The sequence below is a fragment of the Nematolebias whitei genome, chromosome 2 (assembly GCF_014905685.2).
Source record: "Nematolebias whitei isolate Nwh7 chromosome 2, NemWhi1, whole genome shotgun sequence".
Lineage (NCBI taxonomy): Eukaryota > Metazoa > Chordata > Actinopteri > Cyprinodontiformes > Rivulidae > Nematolebias > Nematolebias whitei.
Genome location: NC_056499.1, coordinates 4,038,321 through 4,061,823, shown reverse-complemented (window position 1 = coordinate 4,061,823; position 23,503 = coordinate 4,038,321). Strand labels below are relative to the sequence as shown.

General features: G+C 40.1%; 1 protein-coding gene across 1 annotated transcript in view; it reads left to right on the top strand.

The window, feature by feature from the left end:
• Nucleotides 1-23,503, top strand: part of sbf2 (SET binding factor 2) — a gene marked incomplete at its 3' end in the record, with an annotated part of 115,177 nt that overhangs the window by 49,781 nt on the left and 41,893 nt on the right. Inside the window, 11 exon segments of the mRNA XM_037689557.1 lie at nt 2,846-2,978; nt 5,463-5,571; nt 5,853-5,966; nt 6,419-6,496; nt 6,743-6,856; nt 7,633-7,761; nt 10,056-10,154; nt 10,271-10,475; nt 10,609-10,718; nt 11,892-12,041; nt 21,009-21,077. Coding sequence (XP_037545485.1) covers nt 2,846-2,978; nt 5,463-5,571; nt 5,853-5,966; nt 6,419-6,496; nt 6,743-6,856; nt 7,633-7,761; nt 10,056-10,154; nt 10,271-10,475; nt 10,609-10,718; nt 11,892-12,041; nt 21,009-21,077 — 1,310 coding nt within the window.

Sequence of the window (23,503 nt, the reverse complement as noted above, 5' to 3'; positions counted from 1 at the left end):
GAGATTTAATTGTTTTCCAGAATCTGTTAGGGTCATTTAGATTTTTTTAGATTTTTATATATGTATATATATGTATATATTATATATGTATATATATGTATATATTATATATGTATATATATATATATGTATATATTATATATGTATATATACATAAAGGTGTTTTAAACTCTTCCTACACTCTTGCAATATTCTAAACAATGTTTCTAAACTCTAAACGCTCTAAAAGAGACAGAATGTCATGATTTCAGCTCCCTGCGAATGCTCTTTGCCACGCCCACTTCTCCGCTCTGCACGCTGAACAGCTGATCAGCTGCAGCAGGAAGTTTATCCTGCTGCACAAAGCTGCAGGAGGTGCTAAATTATTTTAAATAATTTATTTTAAATAAAAATTCCATGTCGATCATCAATCAGCCAATTGTGTGTCATGTCCAGTCTTATTTTGAAAAACCATGATAGAGCGAGTCCGCGATAAATGAACCGCGAAGTAGCGAGGGACTACTGTACATCAAAAACAATGCAATGAAGAGTGGTGTGGCTCCTTAAAAAGTGCACAGAGAAAGTGTGCACAGGGTGAGCAAGGTAGGCAGCAAGCCGTGCTTGTATCTGATGTATGTTAACTGGTTTTAACTCCTATGGATTAACTGATGACTCAAAATAATGAGAAAACAGGCGAATGTTCCTTTACACTTTTACTGAATGCAGCGTTGTTGCAATCAGCAATTTTTCCAGCCTCATTTTGATCTGCAGTTTTTGAAAATCATCACCCATTGTTGTGTGCACAGCTTGCAAAACTGTAATCCAGCTTGTGCGCATTTGTTTTGCCCACCTTGCACGCATTATACCTGCTACGGCTCGCACCATAGTAGCCGAAGGAGGCTGCAGCTTCGGCTTCTGTCATCGTCATTTTCATAAACTAAAGCAGCAAAGAAGGTCTTATGTCGCTTTGCTATGATATTAACTAAATATGCAAGGACATTAAATGATGACTTGGAAAACTTAAGTTTTTTTCCAATAATGTTTTAAAACAAAGGCATTTCTTTTTGTTGAGGCGTTCATTTCTTAAGTTTAAATTAAAACTAAAACAATGAAATTCTAGTGCACATTCAGCTTTACAGTCAAAAGTTGGATCGGCTTGGGGTCATAATTGTACACAAACGGCACCGTTTGGTTTGCTTGCAAAATGAAAGCAAATTTAATAAAAAGGATTTGCTTATCGCTGCTTGTTACGGACTTTTGGCTTCATCTAGAAATCAGATTTGGACCTTTTGCATATAAAATTTGAGAACCCCTGTAATAAATGCTGCTTCAGGTTAGTCTTGCATAATTGTATCCAGCTAGAAAGAAAAATAGCACAATTACCCCAATCTGGTTCTCTGCATGCTGATGGACGTAAAGCTTTCATAAGTCAGCTGATCGGTTGCACGCAGTCACATAGAAGACGTGCTTCATCTTCTGTTATTAGGTCATCCTTATGCCCTTTTAAGGGCGCCTGTGCAGACATGCAGGTCGGCATATCGGTCCGTGTGCACGGGTCACAGAGTCACTGCAGAGGAATGTGTGTTAAACATGTCACATTGCACAGGAAGTACATCCCCCCCAGAGTGGAGACACAACTGGTCATCATCAGGCCTGCTGTTTGTTGCCTTTGTTTCTTTTTTCTGCCACTTATTTTATTTACAGCTCGGAAATGTGTCACTGTTTCCAAAAGATACGTGCACACCTGAACTGTGGGTGTGATTCTGAAACCCGAGCTTCAGTTTGTCAGGTCATAATTTCTTCTGCAGGGACTGAATGACCCCCGCTATAAGCCGATTCGTTTAAAATATAAAGATGTTGTTGAGGCTCACATTTCCTGTCTGACACTGAAGTTCTTCACTCAGGGGGCCAAACATGCAGCCCCAGTGCCCCCAGTGGTGCGGACATGTCTGCCAGTGATCCTCCGTCCTTATCACTCCAACGTGTGATGAATTGGTCTGTCGGCGGCTTGATAGGAAACAATAACAGGAACTATAAACTTAGAATTCATTCTGATTGTCAAACTGGTATTTCACATACTATTTATACTGCACAAGTGTGTTATTTCCTTTGTTTTTCAAAAATGACTCTTCCCAAAGCCTTATGTAAGGCGTTTAACGTAAATGGTTGTAAAAAAACAAATTATTTTTATGTGCAGTGGTTCTTATTTTTAATACTTTCTAAGCGTTCGTGTTTCTTTGCAGCGTCGACCTCAACATTGACTGTAAAACTCTGAAAATGTTGCATGAACAGAAGGAAAAAAATAACAAATAAGAAAATTTAAAATCCTTTTTTTCCTCATTTTAACTTTATTTTGTTGCTCTAGACTATTTTAGCTCAGTTTTCTTGTGTACGTTTATTAGCACCAACTTTAGCAACGTTTTGTCTGCTCGTCAAAAATTATTCTGTGCTGGGTTGATTTACGAAGGCCGAGGAAGATGCAGGAAGACTTCTGTTAAAAAATAATAAAAAATAAAAGTAACCGAGTTCAACCAATGCTTCTTAGGCAGGAGACTCTGAAAACGTTGCCCAATGAGCTCTGTTCAACCATTACAAATCACCCTCAAGTGTTTCCATCTCGTTCAAATTCAGCTCAGCAGCCGACTTTTGCGACTACAGATTTGCCGGGATGTTGTTTATTTCAAAATGTAAGAACTGGTCCTGATGTGGCTGTGGGCATTCATGAAACCCCCCAAACGAATGTTGTTGTTTTTTGTTCGTGTGACATCCTCCACAAGTAAACAGGGAATGATGTGGAACAGTCGGGATGTTGCGTTCCAACAAACACCCCATCAGTGTGTTGTTCCTCTTGTTTTTCTTCTTGCAGGGATCCAAAATGTTCTGAGCCTGTTCTGTGCGGTTCTGACAGAACACAAGGTTTTGTTTCACTCCACCAGCTACCAGAGGCTCGAAGAGGCGTGCCGAGCCCTGGAAGCCCTCATGTTTCCTCTTAAATACAGGTGAGCATGCGTTCTACCGTCTCTTGTGACTTTCCACCAACGCCGTGACTTTTCTGACTCCACGTCTTGTGGTTTTATTGATGATTAACTTTTCTCTTTACTTTGTTCCTTTCAAAGAACTCCACTTCCACTGCACAAGTTCACACTTTGAGAAGTTGAGCTTTTTTAAGCTTCAACATCTGGCATCTAAAACTTTCATAAGAATTACTTTTCTTTTCTTTAGAAATTCTTGTAACTTGTCTTTCCTTCCTGTTTCTAAATGTGATTTATCTACATGCAACTTTCTGTGTTGTGAAACAAGGTTTGTGCTTTTTATGGCTGCTAACTTTAAAGCAGTTTTTTTTTGTCCCTCGTACTAATTGTATTAATGACCAGTTCAGTCATAAGATGACAAAACAGGTGGATAAACCTTTACAATCAAAGGAGTCGTGAATTAGCCAGAACATTATGACCTCCCTTTTATTGAGTACACAGATCCATTTTTAGCTGTGAAAGCCACTCTGACCAACCAGAACATCTTCAAGTGTCTGAGTGGTGTCAGAAAGTTACGATAAATCCTTTGGGCTCTGTTGATTGTTTGGTCGAGTCTTTCTGAGTTGTGTTTGCTGCCTATAGAGCCCATCACCCCCCCTTTTTTTTTTTCAAAGTTTTTTTTAAGTCTTTAATGTTCTTTTAGCCGTATCTAAGCAGTTTTTGTAGGGGCCATTGCTGTCTCTCAGACATGTTGCGGTTGTTGCCATTTTTGGTTATGACTGTTCTGCAAAACACATTGATATGTAATAATGTAGCGTCCATGTACTGTAAATGGAAAGATGCAAGTTCTTTCAGCAGAACTTTCTACTCTGATAGTACATGTGTTTCCTGTCTGTGGTCATAATGTTATGGCTGATAGTTGTGCGTGACAGTGGACTTTTTCCAAAGTTTCTGATGCTCTCGTGAATCATGGTTGTGATGAAATGTAGTGCGACAGATATTCTAATTTTATTTAAGTATCTTTGGTTTGTGATCTCTGGTTCTATCTTGACCTGTTTCACAAGCCAAAGTGCCCTTGTGCAAGACACTGAACCACAAGTTCCTCACAATGGCAAGCTATTATCAATATTAAAGAACGTGCTAATGTGTGAATGCTTCAACTTGAACTAGTTTTAGGTTGTTTGTTAGAGGGCTTTATACAAGTGTAATTCGGGACAAAATTTAAAAATGATGGTAAATTGCAATGTAAAAAAATAAAATATAATGAAATCTGTGGAGAAATTTGGGGCTGATGCCATGCAGGGTTTTACCGCCACACATTCCTGTAAAGTGTCATCGAGGCTTTTTATTTTTTCAAAGTATGTAGTAGCTGAAGACTACTTCATGCACAGTGCAGCTTGGGTTTAAGTTCATTTGCACCGTGGTTGTGTATCGGCACAACTAGAAAGGCTTTTGCACTCTGTGTTATAACGTTTGGGCTAAGGGTTTATTAAATTTAAACTTCCCTAAAACCTTCATGTCTGTCACCAGGGACTATACGAAAATAACGTGTTTACCCATTTTTACTTTTCAAATGTGGCCTTTAAGCTATAAGAGGCACACTATTCTGATGTTGAGTAATTTTGTTTTTCAGGTATGATTAGTAGAAAATGTGTTTAGACTTGATATGATGACATGATCAGAGAAGTATTTTCTGTCACTTGTTTTCTGTAAACCAGACAAAGTTTCTGGTAAACACTGACGCTAATGTAAAACTTTCAACGCTTGTAAAATATTTTATTGCAGAAGTTGTGAATATTGTGTGATTTTGACTAGATGTTTTTTGTTAGTTTACTCATGTAAGTTTGACTTCCTGCACTGCGCTAAAGCATATTTTCTCATCCAGTTTTCTACAGTTAGTAAATTTGAAGGTTTTCTATTACAGTAGTCCCTCATTTATCACGGGGGATCCGTACCCTGAAACCTTGCGATAAGTGGAAAAACCGCCAAGTAGGAATAGTAGTACAAGTAGTAATTAGTAGTTTATTTTAGTATTCATATATATATATATATATATATATAAAGGTGTTTTAAACCCTTCCCACACTCTTGCAATATTCTAAATAATGTTTCTAAACTCTAAACGCTCTAAAAGAGACAGAATGTCATGATTTCGGCTCTCTGCCTCCTCTGCTCTTTGCACCTGCAAGCGCTCTTGGCCACGCCCATTTCTCCATTCTGCATGGAGATCAGCTGATCAGCTGCAGCAGGAAGTTTATCCTGCAGCTCTGGGCTGCACAAAGGTGCAAGAGGTGCTAAATAATTTTAAATAATTTACTTTAAATAAAAATGTGATACCTATTGTGCGGCTCATCCACCAATCAGCCAATTGTGAGTCATGTCCGGTCTTATTTTGAAAAAACCGCAGTAGAGCGAGTCCACGATAATTGAACAGCGAAGCAGCGAGGGACTCCTGTATTTCCATCTTGAAATCAACATTTTTGATGTTTTGTAATGTTTTCCTGTTTGCAGTTACCCGTACATCCCTATTCTGCCTTCACGCCTGCTGGAGGTGCTGAGTTCACCCACTCCCTTCATCATCGGAGTGCACTCCATGTTTCAGAGTGAAATCCAGGATCTGGTGAGTCCACAAGATCATTTTTCGAGAACTTCTATACACCTGACATTCCATTTAAAAAATACTAGAGCATTTTAATGATTTTTTTTTCCAACCTTAGAACATTTTAGGCATTTTAGAGCTTGTTCTTTCAGTCATTTCAGTCATGGGAAAGTTTTGATGAGCCCTTTGATGCAAATGAAGATTTTTGAACCTTTGCTCAAATTCTAGACATGCTTACACGTTTTGTCTCCCAGCTTCAATCAAAACCCCTGATGTTTCGGTGTGTTTTATGTTTTCATCAGCTGGATGTTATTATTGCCGACCTGGATGGAGGAACAATCAAAATCCCTGAGTGCATCCACTTGTCGTTGCTTCCCGAACCTCTCTTACAGCAAACGCAGAACACTCTGTCCCTGGTAAACACATTCACACACACATTTAAAACCCACCACTTGAAAAAAGGATACAATTGATCATTAAAAATAAATAAAACGCATCCTAATTTATCTAACAAGGATAAATCAGGTCCTCTGGACGGATTCTTCTTTGATGAAATCTGAAGAAGAATCCGTCCAGAGGACCTGATTTAACCTTGTTAGATTTTTCTACCTGGATTACTGAATTGAGCATCCTAATTTACATTATTTAAGTTGAAAGACCAAAATGATAAGTCATAGTATCTTTTTGTTACATTTTGATCACTCAAAAGCTTAAGTTTTTTACTTTCCGGATCAAATTAAGCAAAGTTTTGTAACCTTATCTGTTGCTGTCGTAAGCAGTGCTCACTTCAGTGCTTATTTAAATTACTGTAAATAAAAGCGTAGGTAAAACCCCCAAATCAATCCTACGGAGCTGATTGTTTTTCCAGGTTTTGCACCCAGATTTGGAGATTGCAGACAATGCATTCCCTCCACCTCGGACAGCACCCTCCAACCTCAAATTGTTGGTAAGTGAGCGTTTTTGTGTCCTTGCTTAAAAGATCATTTTGATGTCTCGCTGTAAGGAGTGATTTTCCACATGTGGCGGGCAGCCTACGCTCCACAAAAATAATTTATCAGACAAAAGGTCAGCGCTGGAGCAAAGACAAATGGCATACATCTTGCAGAATTAACTTATCAGACTGCATTTGTGGCATAACTGTTTGATGAGTAATATTGCTGCATGTTTACGTGTGTGTGTTTGTGTGTTCCAGGACAAGGAGGTGAGGGCCATCTTTCTCAGGCTGTTTGCACAACTCTTCCAGGGCTACAGGTCTTGCCTGCAGCTCATTCGCATCCATTCCGAACCTGTTATTCACTTTCACAAGGTAAGATATTTATGCTGTGAAAATCCCAGTGGGGGAAAAACTTAGAAAAATCCAATTTTCCGCCACATTAGGCAATCTCTCCTTAGCACACACTTTGTTCCTTTAATCGGCCAAGAATGTTTTCTCCAGCAATGTGGGCGGAATTACACAAAACGACAGATAAACTTGTCTGGGATGTAAAATGTGTTTATGTTTGTGTGTTTGTGCGTTTTAAATGTGGCTCCATGACTCCTCCGTGATGCTGTCCTTTTGTTTGTGCAAGTTTCACATAAAGAAGCATTTTGATGGGCAAACAGCCCGGCAGTGTGCCATCTGAAACGTATTAGGTTTACATTTTTGGTGCGTGTCGGGGATTTTTGTTTGCTCAAGTCTGTGGTGTCTCCGTGGTAACCCATTAGCACATCATCCTCAAAGTACCCCACATGGATCACATTATCAACAAAAGCTTTGCATGTAATCCCTGAGTGGGGAAAGCATGAGAGAAATGTGTTTTATCTCGTCTACCCACAAGCACAAATAATTATGCTGGTAGATTAGATTCATTTGCATGGATTGATTCATAGCTCGATTTATTATTATTATTTTTTACTCTTCTGTAGATGCTGAGTAACTCGTGCATGTGTTCAAAAATAATAACGGCCCCCTCGCAGAGATATATTTTAAGATTTTCTGATCCTATTCTAAAACTCCTGAGATGACTGTGCTTCCACTTGAAGCAGATTCTGTTGCTCCCATCTGCGTGGAATTGAAACTGCTCTAATTCTGACATTATCCAGACGGCCTTCCTGGGCCAGCGAGGCCTCGTGGAGAACGATTTCCTGACCAAGGTTCTGGATGGCATGGCCTTCGCTGGCTTCGTCTCAGAGAGAGGTCCACCTTTCAGGGCCGGCGATCTCTTTGATGAGGTATGGCACCCGAAGATGTAAACAAACCGTCAACAAAGGATGTGGAACTGCAAGCAGTTTTTAATGTGCACATACTGGGAGCCTCATTTATGACCATGCCAGTCTGTTACAATGTCATGCACTGGTTTTAGATCCCTCGTCAATATTTTCAGATAAACTTGAATGATTTCCAAAAGCTTTAAAACGTATCAGTCATGACATTACAGTCACAGTAATTATTTTCTCAAATAAAGCCTGATAAATTACAGTCAGTTTATTTAAAAGATTACAAACAAAAAAAAATTTTAGTTTTTGAAAATCTTTTTACTCCACAAACTTTTTCCTAACACACACACAGGCTCCTCCAAGCTGCTGCTTCTTAAACTGAGATAATAGGTGACTCACAAAGTTGGAGAATAAAGTAATAAGAAAGCAAAATGTTTTTGTATAACCATTTTCTTAGTTTGGGGTGTACTGATTCATTCATTCAACCTTTATTTATACAGGTAAATCCCATTGAGCCTCGAGGACTCATTTACAAGAGAGACCTGATTTCAGCAAAGAAAGATGACAACAATGGACAACAGCAACAATAATAAACAGTTATAAAAAGTCATACAGATTTTTTTTTTTTTACGACTAGGATGGCTAAAAAAAGAAAAGTACCAAAAAGCATCTAGATACTAAGGCGAATGTAGAAAACTAAAAACAGGAACATGTCAGCATTGGACCCCGCCAGGAGTCCAACAGATTCTTAAAGCCACTTAGAGAGGTCAAAGGTCGAGAGCTTCAGATCTTTTTGTAAGATATTCCAGGAAAAAGGAGCGGAGTAGGAGAAGGTCCTTTTGTCTAGTTCAGTCCTCACTGAGGGAACACTGCAGGTAATAATGTCCTGAGAGCGCACGCTGTAGCTGCACTCACGCAGAGACATGTAGGAGGAGATGTATGAAGGCAGCAGACCAAGAAGTGATTTAAAGATGAAAATGTACCAGTGGGAGAGTCTGTGTGAAGTTAATATGTCCAGTTAACCAGTGAATACTGGGTGCAGTGGTGGGTACGGTAGTTACAGCCAGTTATGAATCTTAGCGCACCATGATAGACAGCATCCAACATCTGCAGCATCCAACATCTGCATGGTTCTTGTAGGAGCGTTCATGTAAATAATGTCACCGTAATCAATGGAGGGAAGGAAAGTCACAGATACAAAAGTCACAGATACAAGGTGTTTCCTAGCATTCAGGGTTAGACAGGATCTGTTTCTGAAAAAGAAACCCAGTTTAACTTTCAGTTTCTTTACCAAGTTTTCCACATGGAGCTTAAAAGAGAGATGTGAGTCGACCAAGATACCCAAATATTTATAGGAATCAACAAACTCAATACAGACACCATTTGATGAAATCAGAGGAAGAACTGCTGGGACCGATTTCCTATTTGAAAAAAGCATCTCTTTGGTTTTGTCAGCATTTAGGACAAGATTGAGGTGGAACAAATCTGTCTGGATGATGTCAACTGCAGATTTCAAAAGCTGGAAAGCCTTATCAACTGTTTTAGCTCGACAATAAACAACTGTGTCATCAGCATAGAAATGTATGGATGCATCAGGGATGTTTTTACCTACATTACGTATGTAGATTGTAAAGAGGGTGTGTCCTAAGACTGAGCCTTGTGGTACACCATTGTTGATAACACAGCAAATAACACAGCTAGTCAGAGGAGGGTAATTTGATGCCTAGAAGAACACAAGAAAATCCCCTGAGAGTTGCTTTTATGATTTGGAGACAGACAAATTTAAACTCCTTCAAAAATGTAAATGCATCTTTTCAAATGGTGGTGCACTGTTCTGTTGTGCAGCTCAGCAATATCTGCACTTGTGTTACCTTCGTGCAAGATATGAGACAGCAATGGCTATCTGCATTCTCATCACAAAGTGACTTTTCAAAAGTAAACATTAAAATAAACCTGGTGCATTCTGCAGACGAGTTATTTCCATTGAAGATATGTAATAAAACATTCTGCAACGAGCAGGGGTTTGTTTAGAGCACTAAATTATTCATGACATATCTCAAATACATTCATAGTTTATCAAATTTGCTACCTCCCAAAAATTTGGTATTAAATTTTGATTTGGAGCGCCTAAAGGTTTCTAAAATTTTCTTTTTATCAACATCGTATGCTGTAAATGCAATGGAACAAAAAAATAATATTTCATTGTTTTGCATTTTCCAATCTTTGAATGAAGTTTATATTTTTATTTTAAAGTGGCCGTTGCCTGCTTCTTACGTCTTCTTTTTGCCTGATTGTTGGGGTTTCTTCAGCTGGTGGCCATGGACATCGACAGCTTTAAAGAAGAAGAGGTGAACCCTGCCAAGCTGCAGAAGCACATCAGGGAGCTCTCTGAGCAGTTGTACAGAAATGTAAGGAAGACTGCTTCATTATATTTGGTGTACAAGTGTTGTGTCCTCACTTTAGCATTGTATAAGTCCAGCCATGTGTCCCAGTTATGCCTCCTGTTCTTTGGTATGGGCTGTAGGAGAACCCAAACCCCCACATGGCTTTTCAGAAAGTGCCTCGGCCATCCGAAGGATCCCACTTACGAGTGCACCAGGTTCCGTTCCCCCTGCTTGATGATGAAAAGGTGGAAAATAATCTGCAGGAGGGTGTAGCGAAACACAGCAGCACACCTGTTTCCACACGGCCTGAGAAGAAGTGTGTGGTACCTGCTGGACCGCCTGTTGGTACGACCCGTTTTGGCTCTTACCAGCATCCACTGGAAATGTTTACAGAGCTGCAGTGTTTTAAGTCCCTCCCATGTGTAAAATGCCTTTAAAGCAGCTTGGCTTTTAACCTGTTGTTATTTTTCTGTTCCAGTGTCCATTATGGGTAAGAGCGGCTCCGTGTTTAACAGCGCTCGAAGGCTGGAGGTGGTCAGGAGTTGCATTTCCTTCATCTTTGACAACAAAACCCTGGAGACTGAAAAGGTGAGGCACACTGTCTTTCATCAGACGAGCCATTAGACAAGCACATTAGCCGGAGGCATCCATCCTCTGAGTTGCACCACTCCAGAACACAGTCATGAGGCTGCAAATGTCCTTCAGCATCCCTATTTTTCCAGCTGGCAAACACAGAAGCTCAGCTTTGATACTGCGGGTCATTAATCAAGCACGCTCTGGAGCCGCTTCCAAAAACATCTCCTAAAATATAAAAAAAACAAGTTGATTAGTTTCTGCCCAGTGTCTTTGTTTCTGCAACCATTTACCACAGTGTTTTAAATCCTTTGTAATTAAATGAATATTATTTGTGCAGATAAGTGATTAAATACGATTAAAAACTCAAATTTGAAAGATTAAAACTGATGTTCTCCTACCTTATAAAGTTGTACATCTGCAAGAAAAAACATCAAAGCTTCTTGGATAAAAGTTTAAAATTAGCCAGAAAACAAATTTAGATGTATTTTTTTCTTGCTTATGTATACATTTTAAGTATTTGTGAATGTCATAGTTTTATTTATAGAAAATACCGGTAAATTTGTACTTAATCATGAAAAATATATATCTTTTTGGTTGGATTTTAGGATTTTCCAACATAAGACGATGTTTATTTGTCGGTTTCTCGTTCGTTCCATTCACATAAATAAATGACATTACTGTTGAACGTTCTGAGAATTTGTTCAGATTTTGCCCCATTTATCAACTTTTTATTATTTTTTATTTACATTGGCCCTAATACACATAGTTATAGCCATAGTTAACCCAGAACAAAGGTCTTTCTTAACTATTTTCTTTAAAGAAGCTGAGGTCAGAGGTGAGCCATCTGCTTAATGTCCATCCAGGGTGTTTGAAATGGGACTGTTTCCAGTTACTTTATGTACTCCTCTGTTATGTACTATATTCTAGCTCTGTACCTTTATGCGTAATGTAAATGCACCACAAGCTTCCTGTGTCTCTGATGAGCCTGAAAATCTGTAAACTCCATTTGGTCAAATGATCACTTCAAGGAAAACAGCAGCTCATCAAAGGCAGCCATTAATGTTTAATATCAGCTGGTCAACAAACATCTGATGAGCTTTTGTTTCGTCTTGTTTTGTGCCGCATGCCTCAGTCACTTCTTCTGTATTCTCTCACCCCCTGGCTTGTTGATCTTTACCCAAACAGACACTGCCCGCCGCACTGCGAGCTCTGAAAGGTAAAGCTGCTCGCCAGTGTCTGACCGATGAACTGAGTCTTCACGTTCAGCAGAATCGCGCCATACTGGACCACCAGCAGTTTGACTACACTGTTCGGATGATGAACTGTGCCCTTCAGGTAAGTGGCTTCTTGGACAGTTATGGTTCATGAATCACGTATTTATCTACTTGTATTGTAAACCGATGGGAAATGGGGAAAACACCACAGCCATGAGGATGCATTTCTTTTTCATTCAGCTGTTAGGATATTGGAATAACTTGGCTGTTTTTAGTCTTGAGAGATACTTTTTTCTACTGATAAAATTCAAATTAAAAGTGTTTGTATTGCTTTAATTTGTACACTAACAAAACGAGCCTGAGTCCAAGTTTTTGTTGTTATACGCCCGTCGACATAATATGATACAGTCTCTGTACGTCCATAAACTTTCTCTTGTCCCGCCCATAACTTTTGGTCCGCTCAAGGTAGTTTAACAAAGCTTGATACACATATGCATCATCACTACTTGGAGTGTGGCGTACAGTTTTCATCACCCTAGCTCCAAGATCACAAATCAAGGTCAAAGTTTAAACAAGGTATTTTTCTTGTCCGGCCCATTATTTCTTAATCGCTGAAGATAATTTGATGAAACTTGATTCATGAGTGTCACATACACTTTTCATCACAACAGCCAGGCTTTTAGAATGTCAACAGGTGTATAATGTGCCATATTAATGTATTTTTGTTGCTTTTTTTTGATGATTAAATAACCAGCCTTATAATGATCATAGGGATTTTTTTTTTAATCAAAGCACGTTAATCAGAAGTTGTTGGGTTGTGATTATTTTATCTCTGTACTATTTTTTTTTTATTGTCAACAACGTAGCAGCATGTTGTATAACGTTATTTAAAAAGAGCTGCCTTGTTTTTTGTATCAGAATAGTTGTTTGTCTCTTTGCTGCATAAGAGTATATGAGATAAGAGTGACGGATAGCTTCAAGGTGGAGGAGGGAGTGCATCAAGGATCGGCTCTGAGCCCCTTCTTGTTTGCTTGTGGTGATGGGACAGGGAACAGGTGGAAGAGAACTTGAAGAGGTGGAGGTATGCACTTGAAAAAAGAGGAATTAAAGTCAGCCGTAGTAAGACAGCTGTGAGAACAGCTATGTTGTATGGTCTGGAGACAGAGACATGGACAAAAAGACAGGAGACAGAACTGGAAGTAACTGAAGATGTTGAGGTTCTCCTTAGGAGAGACAAGGATGGAGAAGATCAGGAATGAGATCATCAGAGGTACAGCACATGTTGAACAACTGGGAGATAAAGTTAGAGAGGACACACTGAGATGGTTTGGACATGTCCAGAGGAGGGACAGAAGTTTGGACATGTCCAGAGGAGGGACAGAAGTTTGGACATGTCCAGAGGAGGGACAGAGGTTTGGACATGTCCAGAGGAGGGACAGTGGTTTGGACATGTCCAGAGGAGGGACAGAGGTTTGGACATGTCCAGAGGAGGGACAGTGGTTTGGACATGTCCAGAAGAGGGACAGTTGTTGGTAGAAGGATGTTAGCAATGCAGCTGCCAGTAAAAAGACAAAGAGGAGACATATGGATGCAGTTAGAGAGGACATGGAGGTAGTTGGACTGAGGACAGAGGACACAGAAGACAGAGTGAGATGGAGGAGGACTCGCTGTGGAGACTTCTGAAGAGGTAAAAGTCAAAAGAAAAGGAAGATGTGCGTCTCTTTGTTTTGTACAAAGTTTAAGTAATGTTTTTTGCAGCTTGTAAAAATCCACTAAAGCTGTACTCACCCAGAGCAGTCAGGTCTTTGTTGGACATTACTCTTGTTTTACTTTGCTGAATCGGCTCATTCCAGTGATTTTTATCCATCTTCAAGCATCCTAACGGACTGCAGCTTTTATGGAGCAACCTCAGATTCCACTCATTCTTTACTCCCCACAAATGATGAACGGACACTTAATTCCCTCACCTGCGTATGCCAAGAACATATGAGGCCATTTGACGTGACGTTTGTGTTGTACTTATCCAGAGGTGCAAAATGAAGTGTACAGCTGGCGTGCAGGAAGACATAAAAAGTAATGTAAACTAATTTCTTTTGTCCCGCGCAATGTCTGGCAGTCATCATATCCAGGAGCAGAGGTGAACGCTGACGTGTTTTCTAAGCAGTTTATCACAGTCACTTGATGAGAAGCCAGAAAGTGGCGATAAATTTCACGATTTCTACAATCTTATTTAAACACCATCTTGAGTCAATATTCAGATTGTGTGCTGAGTTCTAAATGATTTAAAGTGCTGAGCTGTTTCCATTGTGTTTGTCATTATTGAAGGGATATCTGATAGATGAAGAGACGGGTTTTGTGATAAAGTGATTTTCTGGTCCGTGTGCTGGTCAGTATGAGAAACTAGTACTTTGTGATGATCATCATGTGAAGGGCTTGAAATGAAAGGCATGACTGATTCTTTGAAGCTGCTTTTTGTCATTCAAATGCAGCAAATAAAAATGCAATCTGTGCCTCATCTAAAGTTTAATCTTACAATAGCAAACTCACGTAAGGGGGTTTAGTTATGGTTCAAATTAATGTTCTCAAGATGGACCGTTTCTTGCTACAAATAAATTAAAAAAATCCTAAAATATTCTGTCCATCCATCATCTTTACCCGCTTCTTCCTTTTCGGGTCACGGGGGTCACTGGTGCCCATATCCAGCAGTCATAGTGCAAGAGGTGGAGGACGCCCAGGACTGGTCTCCAGTCCATGAGTCCTGACTCCATAAATGAGCCCTCGTGACTCACTGACACTAACCTGTATAAATAAAGCTTGCATGAACAAAATATACGGAAAAAAGTAATAATTTCACATAGGGCTGGACAATAATTCGATATCGATAAATATCACAATATAATTTTATTCAATAACGGTGATATGAGTTTTAAGCACATTTTCAATATTTTGATATGAATACAGCGTTTTATTGACTCTTTTCTTTTTCTGTTGGGGTTGAAGCGGCCGCTTCAGTTTCAACCCAAACAGAAAAAGCTGTGACACAACTACACGTTCACCACAGCTCGAAGGAGTCCGCGGTAGCAGGCTAGGCTAGGCTAGGCTAAGCTTCAACGCGCGGTAAGTTTTCTCTTCAAATCGAGTGCCCATGACCGTCAGAATGTGACTGAACAAGCTTTCACAAGCGAAGAGAAAGCAGATGACATCATTGATAAGAGAGGAACGACTAATTCGGTGGTGTGGAAGTGATCCGGCTGCAAAATGTGCCGAGAGTCGTTCTAACTAGCGTTGGGAACATCTAACTTGTTCCACTCGATAGAATTTGCTGAGAGTCAGAAGATGAACAATAAAAATTTGAGCCAACATGTCCCTGAAACAAAACTAGAGATGCACCGATCCGATACCAAAATCGGTATCTGTGCTGATATCCAAAAACTTCTGGATCGGGCATCGGTGACAATGTGACCGATCCATGACAGGGCAGATCTAGTCACTCTAACTCTATGCTTTGTGCTCTGAGTGACGTCACGCGCCAGCGTACGGACTGAACAAATTAAAGTTGTGTTGTTTTTACGTTTGACCGAGCTTGTGAAGCTCTTGGTGTGTTTAAGTGTGCTGCTCTGGTGCAGAGTTTTCAATAAATTTGTAATTCAGTACATTCATGTCTGCGTTTAACAAAACAAATGTTTTAAGTCAATTCAGCGCTGGGTTTGTACGCTCAAACGTCCAGGTAGACAACAAAAACGGCTAAATCATGTCATCTGGACCTGTTTCAGAAACGGGTCCATTTCTGTTATTTCAGCACTGTTTTTCTGTATCAGATCGGTATCGGATCTGTATCGTTCGATATCAAATCGTGGATATCGGTATCGGATCGGAAGTGAAAAAAGTGGATAGGTGCATCCCTAAACAAAACCCCCAACTGTTTCAAAAGAAAAACCCATGCAGCAAATGCAGACATTTGCTGCATGTTGTTGTTTAAAGTTAAAACTATTAATATTGACAAAGTTGAGAGTTATATGTTTATTTGACGGTGATTTCAAATTTCTTTGAAGGCTAAATACAAATAAAAGTTGAACATTAATTTGTACAGTTTGTACAGTTTATCTGAGGCTTTTCTATTGTTTATATCGATATCGGAATTATATCGTTATCGATCGAAATTAAGAAATATATCGCGATAAATTTTGAGCCATATCGTCCAGCCCTAATTTCACACATAGTGACAAGATTTGATGTGCACATTCATAAACTGAAATGTGTTGAGAAATTATTGGTTCTTTTCTGATGGACTTCTGTGTGTTTATTACATTGATGTGTATTATTTTTTAGAATATTTTATATTTTAAGATACTTTGCCATTTGTTTCCCTTTTCTTGATTGTTTTTTCTTCTCAGCTCTGTTTCCACTGATCAGCGTCAGATGATTTATGAGGAGAGCATGAATTATACACATTAAGACAAATAATTACTTTCAAATTTTGCACCTGTTTTTCAACACCTAGTCACGCAAGAACCCCGAAAATCATCTGTGTGCATGATCTAAGCGGTTAAAAATGTGTAATGATCGCGCGTGTCTGTTAGGATTTCTGGCATTATGTGTTGATGTGACACATTGATCCACAATGACATCACTAATCAGAGGCCAATCACAACATTTCTTGTTTAGCTGTCGCGTCTGGACTAACGATCTTGTTGCCTGGTTGCAATCAGTGTTTTTCTTTGAAAGGTTTGGAAGGGCTTTGGTTGTAATTGTAGAAACGTACATCGGTGTAGAGGGTGTGACGTTGAGCTTTGTCAGTTTTACTTGTTGCCATTGCCAAACAACAAACTATATAATTTGTATTTGTATTTTATCTAAAATGAGCTGTTGTTTCTTGTTTCTTGTTGTTTTTCTGTCTGGACACGTTTTAATCAGTAACAGTTTTGTTTCTTTGCCACGAGTCACGCACAGTAATAGCCCTCATTAGCTTGGAGCTAATTGCACAAAAATCTGTCTATTATGTATATATGTCTGTTTTTCTTTGTGTGTGTGTGTACATGTGTGTTTGTGTATGTGTGCGTGTGTGTGAACGCGTGTTCACTAAGGTCAGTGTTCCAGCTTGTAGAAATTAACATTGTGCAAGCCATGTGGGGGAATGAGCCCTGCTGAGGATGTGTCGTGGCATCTCAACCATTTCCTGTCGGATAGGATTATGAGCCCTCTACGCTCCGCTCTCTTATGGCCGAGGGCCTCGTGACGGTGCTCAAAAACACGCTCTGCGCTGCAGTTCGCTGTGAGAGAAGGAGCTGATGGGGGGTGCAGAGTCTGTGAGCTCTGCGTGAGCATGAGTTTGATCATCTCAGCTCCGATGATGTGATGTTTTTGACGACCATCCTATAATAAATGCAGGCTGCTTATTTCAGAGTTACGGTAATAATAATTTAGAGAGCCTTCCCACTGAGTCTGTACCCAGCATTCCTCCTCTGTAGCCTGGTCACTGCCTGTTGAACTTCATCCACTTTAATCATTTCCTTTAATAGCATATAGACGGCTTGGATGCATTTTTGCACGACAGATCATATTTAGGTCTCTTGCTGTGAGAACATGGCCTCATGTGCCACAGCACTCTTGATGTACTGCAATTCGTAGCATCATCACTGGGAATCTGTCACTGGTATCGTTCCCATGTTTAGATAAGTACTTTTGTTTTTAGAAAATCCACCAGTACGACAGGTAACGTCTGCATTAATCATGATTCATGCTTTATTTGTTTATTTAGGCAGCACAAAAGTCACCATGTGGTTTATTCTCCTTTGGTAGTGAAGGGGCGGCTGTGGCTGAGTGGTTAGAGCACTCGTCCTCCAATGCAAGAGTTGGGGGTTCGATTCCACCAGCAGTCACATGTTGAAGTGTCCCTGGGCAACACACTGAAGCAGTCATGGCCTCCGATGTGTGTCCCATTGGTGAATGAACAGGGTCCCATGCACTGATTAATCTTTGTAAAGATATCGTGGAGTGCTGTATGAATGGGTAAATGATGGGGATGCACGGTATTGGATTTTTGGCCGATATGCTGATATGTTAAAACTTATTTGGCTGATAACCGATACTGATATTTTTAATATACTGTACTTTCTTTTGTCAGAACGTAGCCCTCTTATTTAGGCTTATTTGCTACAAAAATTGTGCAACAGCTGTAAGAGCTGGTGACATATATTCAGTAACAGCCTTGTGATATGTATAGCACTTTAACTTATATTAAATGAAAAGTGTTAAATGTTATTTATTAGCATTAGTCACCTGCGATGCTGTCTCACTTGTGGAGGTTTGTTCCAGGTTCCTATAGCTGCAGCGTGGGATCCTCTGCACTCCTGTGCATGAAGGACAGACTTTTTAAGTTCAAAGTTTTTGTGTATCCATTGATCCGTAAGACTAATCATGCTAGCGGTGCTAACACGACGTCCAAATATCTGTGGTAAAACTCACCCAACAAGTCGTGCTATCGGCTGTTAGCTTCTCTATGACGTCGGAAATGACGGCTTGTAACTCGGGTAAGGCTACGTCAGAAAAATATCTCAGACGGGACGATGTAGCGAGGATCAGCGTAGTCCAAAATTCTTCAGAATCCAACATCCTCAACGGGGAAAAATACCTTCCACACCACCGACATTTTGATTTCTTCCTCTCCGCCGTGATCTGACCAGGTAGGCGCACATGAGGTCATCACGTTGTGCTGGCGCTGCAGGCAGTCTTGTCACTGAGGTTGTCGTACAAAAACAGCGTCTTTTATATCGGAGAGTTATTTTGATGGAATGGCCGGAATTTAACTTTAACGCTAATATCGGCTGATACCGATACCATGCCGATAATATCGTGCATCCCTAGTAAATGAGGGCACAGATTGTAGTGTAATGCGCTTTGAGTATCTTGATAAGATAGAAAAGTGCATTATAAGTACAATCCATTCAGAATCAATTATTGGTAATATCACACGAGTTTAAAAATCTTGTGTTTTTAGGTCAGCTGCAATTGTCTCATAAAAAGGATGGCAGATGTCAGTTAGTCTTGCAGGTTCCTTGGAAAGTGCTTACTGCTTTCCAACACACTTCACATCCTGCAGCTTTTCTTGCACTTCTTTCTTTATTTCCTTTTGGGTTCTCTGAATACGTGTCCAAAGCAGAATAGCCGCATTAGTCATTGCGGCCGTTTCAGTTCCGGCAGCTTCTGGAATGAGGGAAGACGATGAGACTTGTTCTAAATAATAGACGGAAATGAAGACCACAGGGTGTCCTTGCAAACAGACGTGTGAGGTGACCATCTCCTCCCCCCATTAACCCTGAAGTTCTAAGCTCACTCCCCCACAGTGCTACGTGTGGATCTCCTGCATTGTGACGATGAGTAATTCTTAAATACAACATTTTAGTTTTCACTTGTCGTTATCGGCTGACTGTGGTAGTTGACCTTTAGAGCTGTTGAGCTGCTTCTTTCCGTCTCTGTTTGCTCTTAACAGATAAAAGTAGAGGTTGGTCAGTACTGGTTATGACGTGAATAAAGCTGATTTTTGTCCCCGTCTTCATCCAAAGTGACCTTTTCAGAACTGAAATGGTCCCGTCTAAGTTTTGTTTCTCCATCTTTCCCCTCTTTCTGCAGAAATGATGCTGGTTTCCTAAACAGTCACGCTTTTATTGGGGGTCTGTTCATTTCCACTTGTTGTAATTAATTTCAGTCCATGAACTCCTCTGACCTGCAGCATTGTTGTTGATGCTGATAAACAAAGCTTTGGGGTCATTCCAGTGAGCTGGAATATTTTCACCGCAGCCCAAATAAGTGCAAGGAAAAACACCAGTGACGAGAAAAATAAAACAGAAACTCTGCTTGCTCAATCAACAGGGGGTCCAGCTTTCATGTGTTTTGCATTTTCTCCCCTCTGTACATTCTTGCGTGCATGTTTTGAAGAAAGGCGGTAACAGAGGCCCCCCATCGCAGACCACTATCACAAAGAGCGGCATTCCTCTGCCTGTACCTCCCATGAAAACGAGCAACTCTGATTGTAAATTGCACCGCTTTAGAGAAATACAGATGCGTGCTAATATTTCTCAGAACAAACAGCTAATGTGTTGAGATGTAGATATTTTTCGGTCGTGAGGTCACACTGAGGGTCAAGAGCTCCGGCAGCAGGTCAGAGTCCGGGCTGCTGTTTGTGCAGGCTCTTAAATCAGGTTTCCTCTGGCCATTCATGGCCACAGAGTTCAGCAAATAAATCCCAACACAGCTTACCAGAGATAAGAACTCATTTCCTGTGGGAGCAGTGCTTTTGAGTCTAACTTTCTTATTTTTCTTGTTTTCTCCCATTCTCGTCACCCTGAATGAAAAGTCGAGTTTGGACCTCTGAGTCCTCTTCCTTTAAGCTTCCTAATGCTCTGTTCATCTGAATGCATTTATCTTGAACGCACCAGGAAGAAGCTTCTCCTTACCACGAGCGACCCCCAAATACAAAACTTCTTTGACATGGTGTGTCAGAGAAGAAATGTTTTAACTAGCCCCTGATAAAAAAAATAAAATCGGTAAAAATTCTCTGGCGCAAGAGCTACAAATGACAGGATTTCATGCATCGTCTTGTCATTTATTTGAATAAGACTTGCACGGCAATTTGGTTCAGAAATGCTAACCTTGAAATTGTCGATAAATTGAAAACTGAAGCATTCTGACAATTGTGTCAAGGCCGGGATTATATAAGGCTATTGAAAGCACATGTTCAAATAAAGGAGACTGAAGGGGGTGTTTGGCTAGCCGCTCTTATTTTTTTAGCGTTACCCAGATTTTATGTAACACATTTGCAGAAGGAAATATTCTTTGCCCCCAGCATTGTCCTTTAATCACATCTTTGTGACATTAATTCACAGCTGGGTATCAGCTGTGCACGGAAAGATGAAAGTTTCATTTTAGATCTTCTTAAATTCTTCTTTAAGTTGAACCATTTCTCTGGCTGCAGTCTGTGCAACCTATCTGCTGAAAATCTGTGTTCCTCATTTTGTGGCTTTTTTTTTTTTAACCGTTGCGGTGGTTTTTTTTACTGCCTCTCACTTCTCCCCTGTTGTTCTTCCTGCAGGACTGCTCCAGCTCTGAGGAATATACAGTAGCTGCTGCACTGCTGCCCCTGTCAACAGCCTTTTACAGGGTAAGGGAACACTTTAAACACAATAATGTATGAGTTGGCAAGCCCACAAATTAAATGTATATAAGCTTTTACCGCTTATGTTTTGATTTTTTTTTTTTAAGTGAAGTGCATTGTGGCTGAAATGTCTCCACAAATGTTCACACAAAAAAAAAAAGGCTTAAGAGGCAACTGAAGTCATTGAAGTATAAAGTCCCAGCTTACAATTTTGTATTTTATTTAATTTTTTCTTTAACAAGTAAAACTGTCCTTGCAATTCTTACGTCCTTGTACTCTGTGTACTCTTTCCGTGTACTGCTCTCACAGCTGAGCAGCTTTTAAAGGTAAATTATACTTTAATCCTTCAAATGTCACTGGCAGCGTAACCCTAAACACCGTAATTTCTGGACTATCGAGTGCACCTGAATATAAGTCATAACCACTAAATAATTTTTTTTAAGTACATATATAGGCCGCACTTGTCTACAGTCTTGTCCACATTGTAACATGAGATATTTACACAGAAAGCTTTTTTAAATTTTTAATTAAATATGTACCGGTAAGATACACAAATACATCCAGTAAATGCATTTTTCTGATCAGTGCCTGTAACATGGCTGGAAAAAAAATAAAATACAGTAGCCTGCAAGGAAGTCATTGATCGCCATCTTCAGCTTCCTTTCACAGGAAACTTTCCCCTCCATGTTCTCTTCTCCCCTCCCTGCTTCAATGGAATGGTCCACTGTGACCGGTTTGGTAATTTCATTGGTCAGATTTTGTTTTACCTTTACTTACACAGGTAGTCTCATTGAGTCACGAGGACACGCCCCCAAGAGAGACGTGTGGGCAGCTATGTGAACGCCCGGGAGCGACGAGGCTAAATGTTCTGGCTGCATGCAGCTTGTTAGCCCATCAAAGAAAAAATTTTAAATGTGCTGCAGCATTGTTTAAGCTGCGGTGTTCAAAGCGTGTGGAAAAAAGTAGCAGTTTATAATCCAAAAATTACGATAATCCAGTCTTGATTAGGATTAAGGTACATTTTGTATGGTTGTGAGTAGGGAATATATAGGGGAACACCTGCCGCCTCAACCTTTGACCTTTGCTGATCTTTCAGTGTGTGTGTGTGTTCATCGCAGCATGTTTAAGCTCCCACAGACGAGTGTGAAGAACAGGCCGTGGACTTTGGTTTCAAATCATAATACCAGCGAGGGGTAGCTGCAGCATTCACCACAGCAGCTCCTCTCAGCTTTCTTGTTGCCACAGAGACAGACACAATTGTTCACACGGGCGTTTGTCACATACCAGCACTTTACCCTGATGGGCAGGACTGGGACCAGACCTGCTGTCTGTCACCACATGACTCAGAAATCCTAATGATGAGGCGTGATGTTATTTTTCCTCGTCTCCTCAGACCTTCAGCACTGAAACTCCATTGTGTCTGTTGCTCTTGGGTTGATTCTTAAACTCTCCAACAATTACACTAAACGTTGAATTTCCATTGTTTGGTTGAAAAAGATTAGTAATGATTTCTTATCTTGGACTCCTGGACAGTTTTATGAAACGATATTTAGAAGGAAAAAAAGTGTGTTTATTCACAGATGACATGTTTTAGCACTGCCTCTCCCAAAGGGTGAAAAAGTAATGTAAGGTCAAGCAGGGACTTGCCAGAGTATCTTTAATCTCTGGTTGCAGACTTTGTGGAGTGATGCACAAATGTGAGGAAAACAAAGTTCGGTAGAAGATCTTCAGAGCAGTCATTTCAGTTTCGGATGCAGAGGCACGCATATTCCCGACAGGCTGCCATTGATCTGTCATGCCTCATCTCGTATGTTCCAAGGTACTTGTAATCACTGTTTGTTTTATTCATGCCAAGAAGTTAGGTAATGTAACTGGAATTTTTTTATTTTGCAAAGAATAACGTATATCATCACACTAAAAGCTTACATAAATGTTAGACAGATATTTTTTTATATCCTTGCTTGTGAAATGTCAGCTAGAAACCTTTGGATATGAAAACATTCTATCACTTACGCTTGTTTTATTTTAACTTAAAACCTTTTCAAGTTTATATTTCCACTTCCGTTAATTTATTTTTATTAAATCGTTTGAAGTTCCGTTTTGGCTTTTGAGTCAGGTAAAGTCAACTTTATTTATAGAGCACATTTAAAACAGAAACCGTTGTCAAAGTGCTTAACAACAACATCAATGGGCGTAAAATTAATGGGGAAAAAATACAACACTAATTATAATAACTGAAGAATTAATAAAAAGCAGTTAAAGCACAGGATCACACGAAATCAACTCAGTGTGTGAAATGCCTGCGAGAACAGACGTGTTGTTAGCAGAGATTTGAAGTGAGGAAGGGAGGTGGCCTGCCTGATGCTGGGGGGCAGGTTGAAGGGAGGTGTCCTGCATGATGCTGGGGGGCAGGTTGAAGGGAGGTGGCCTGC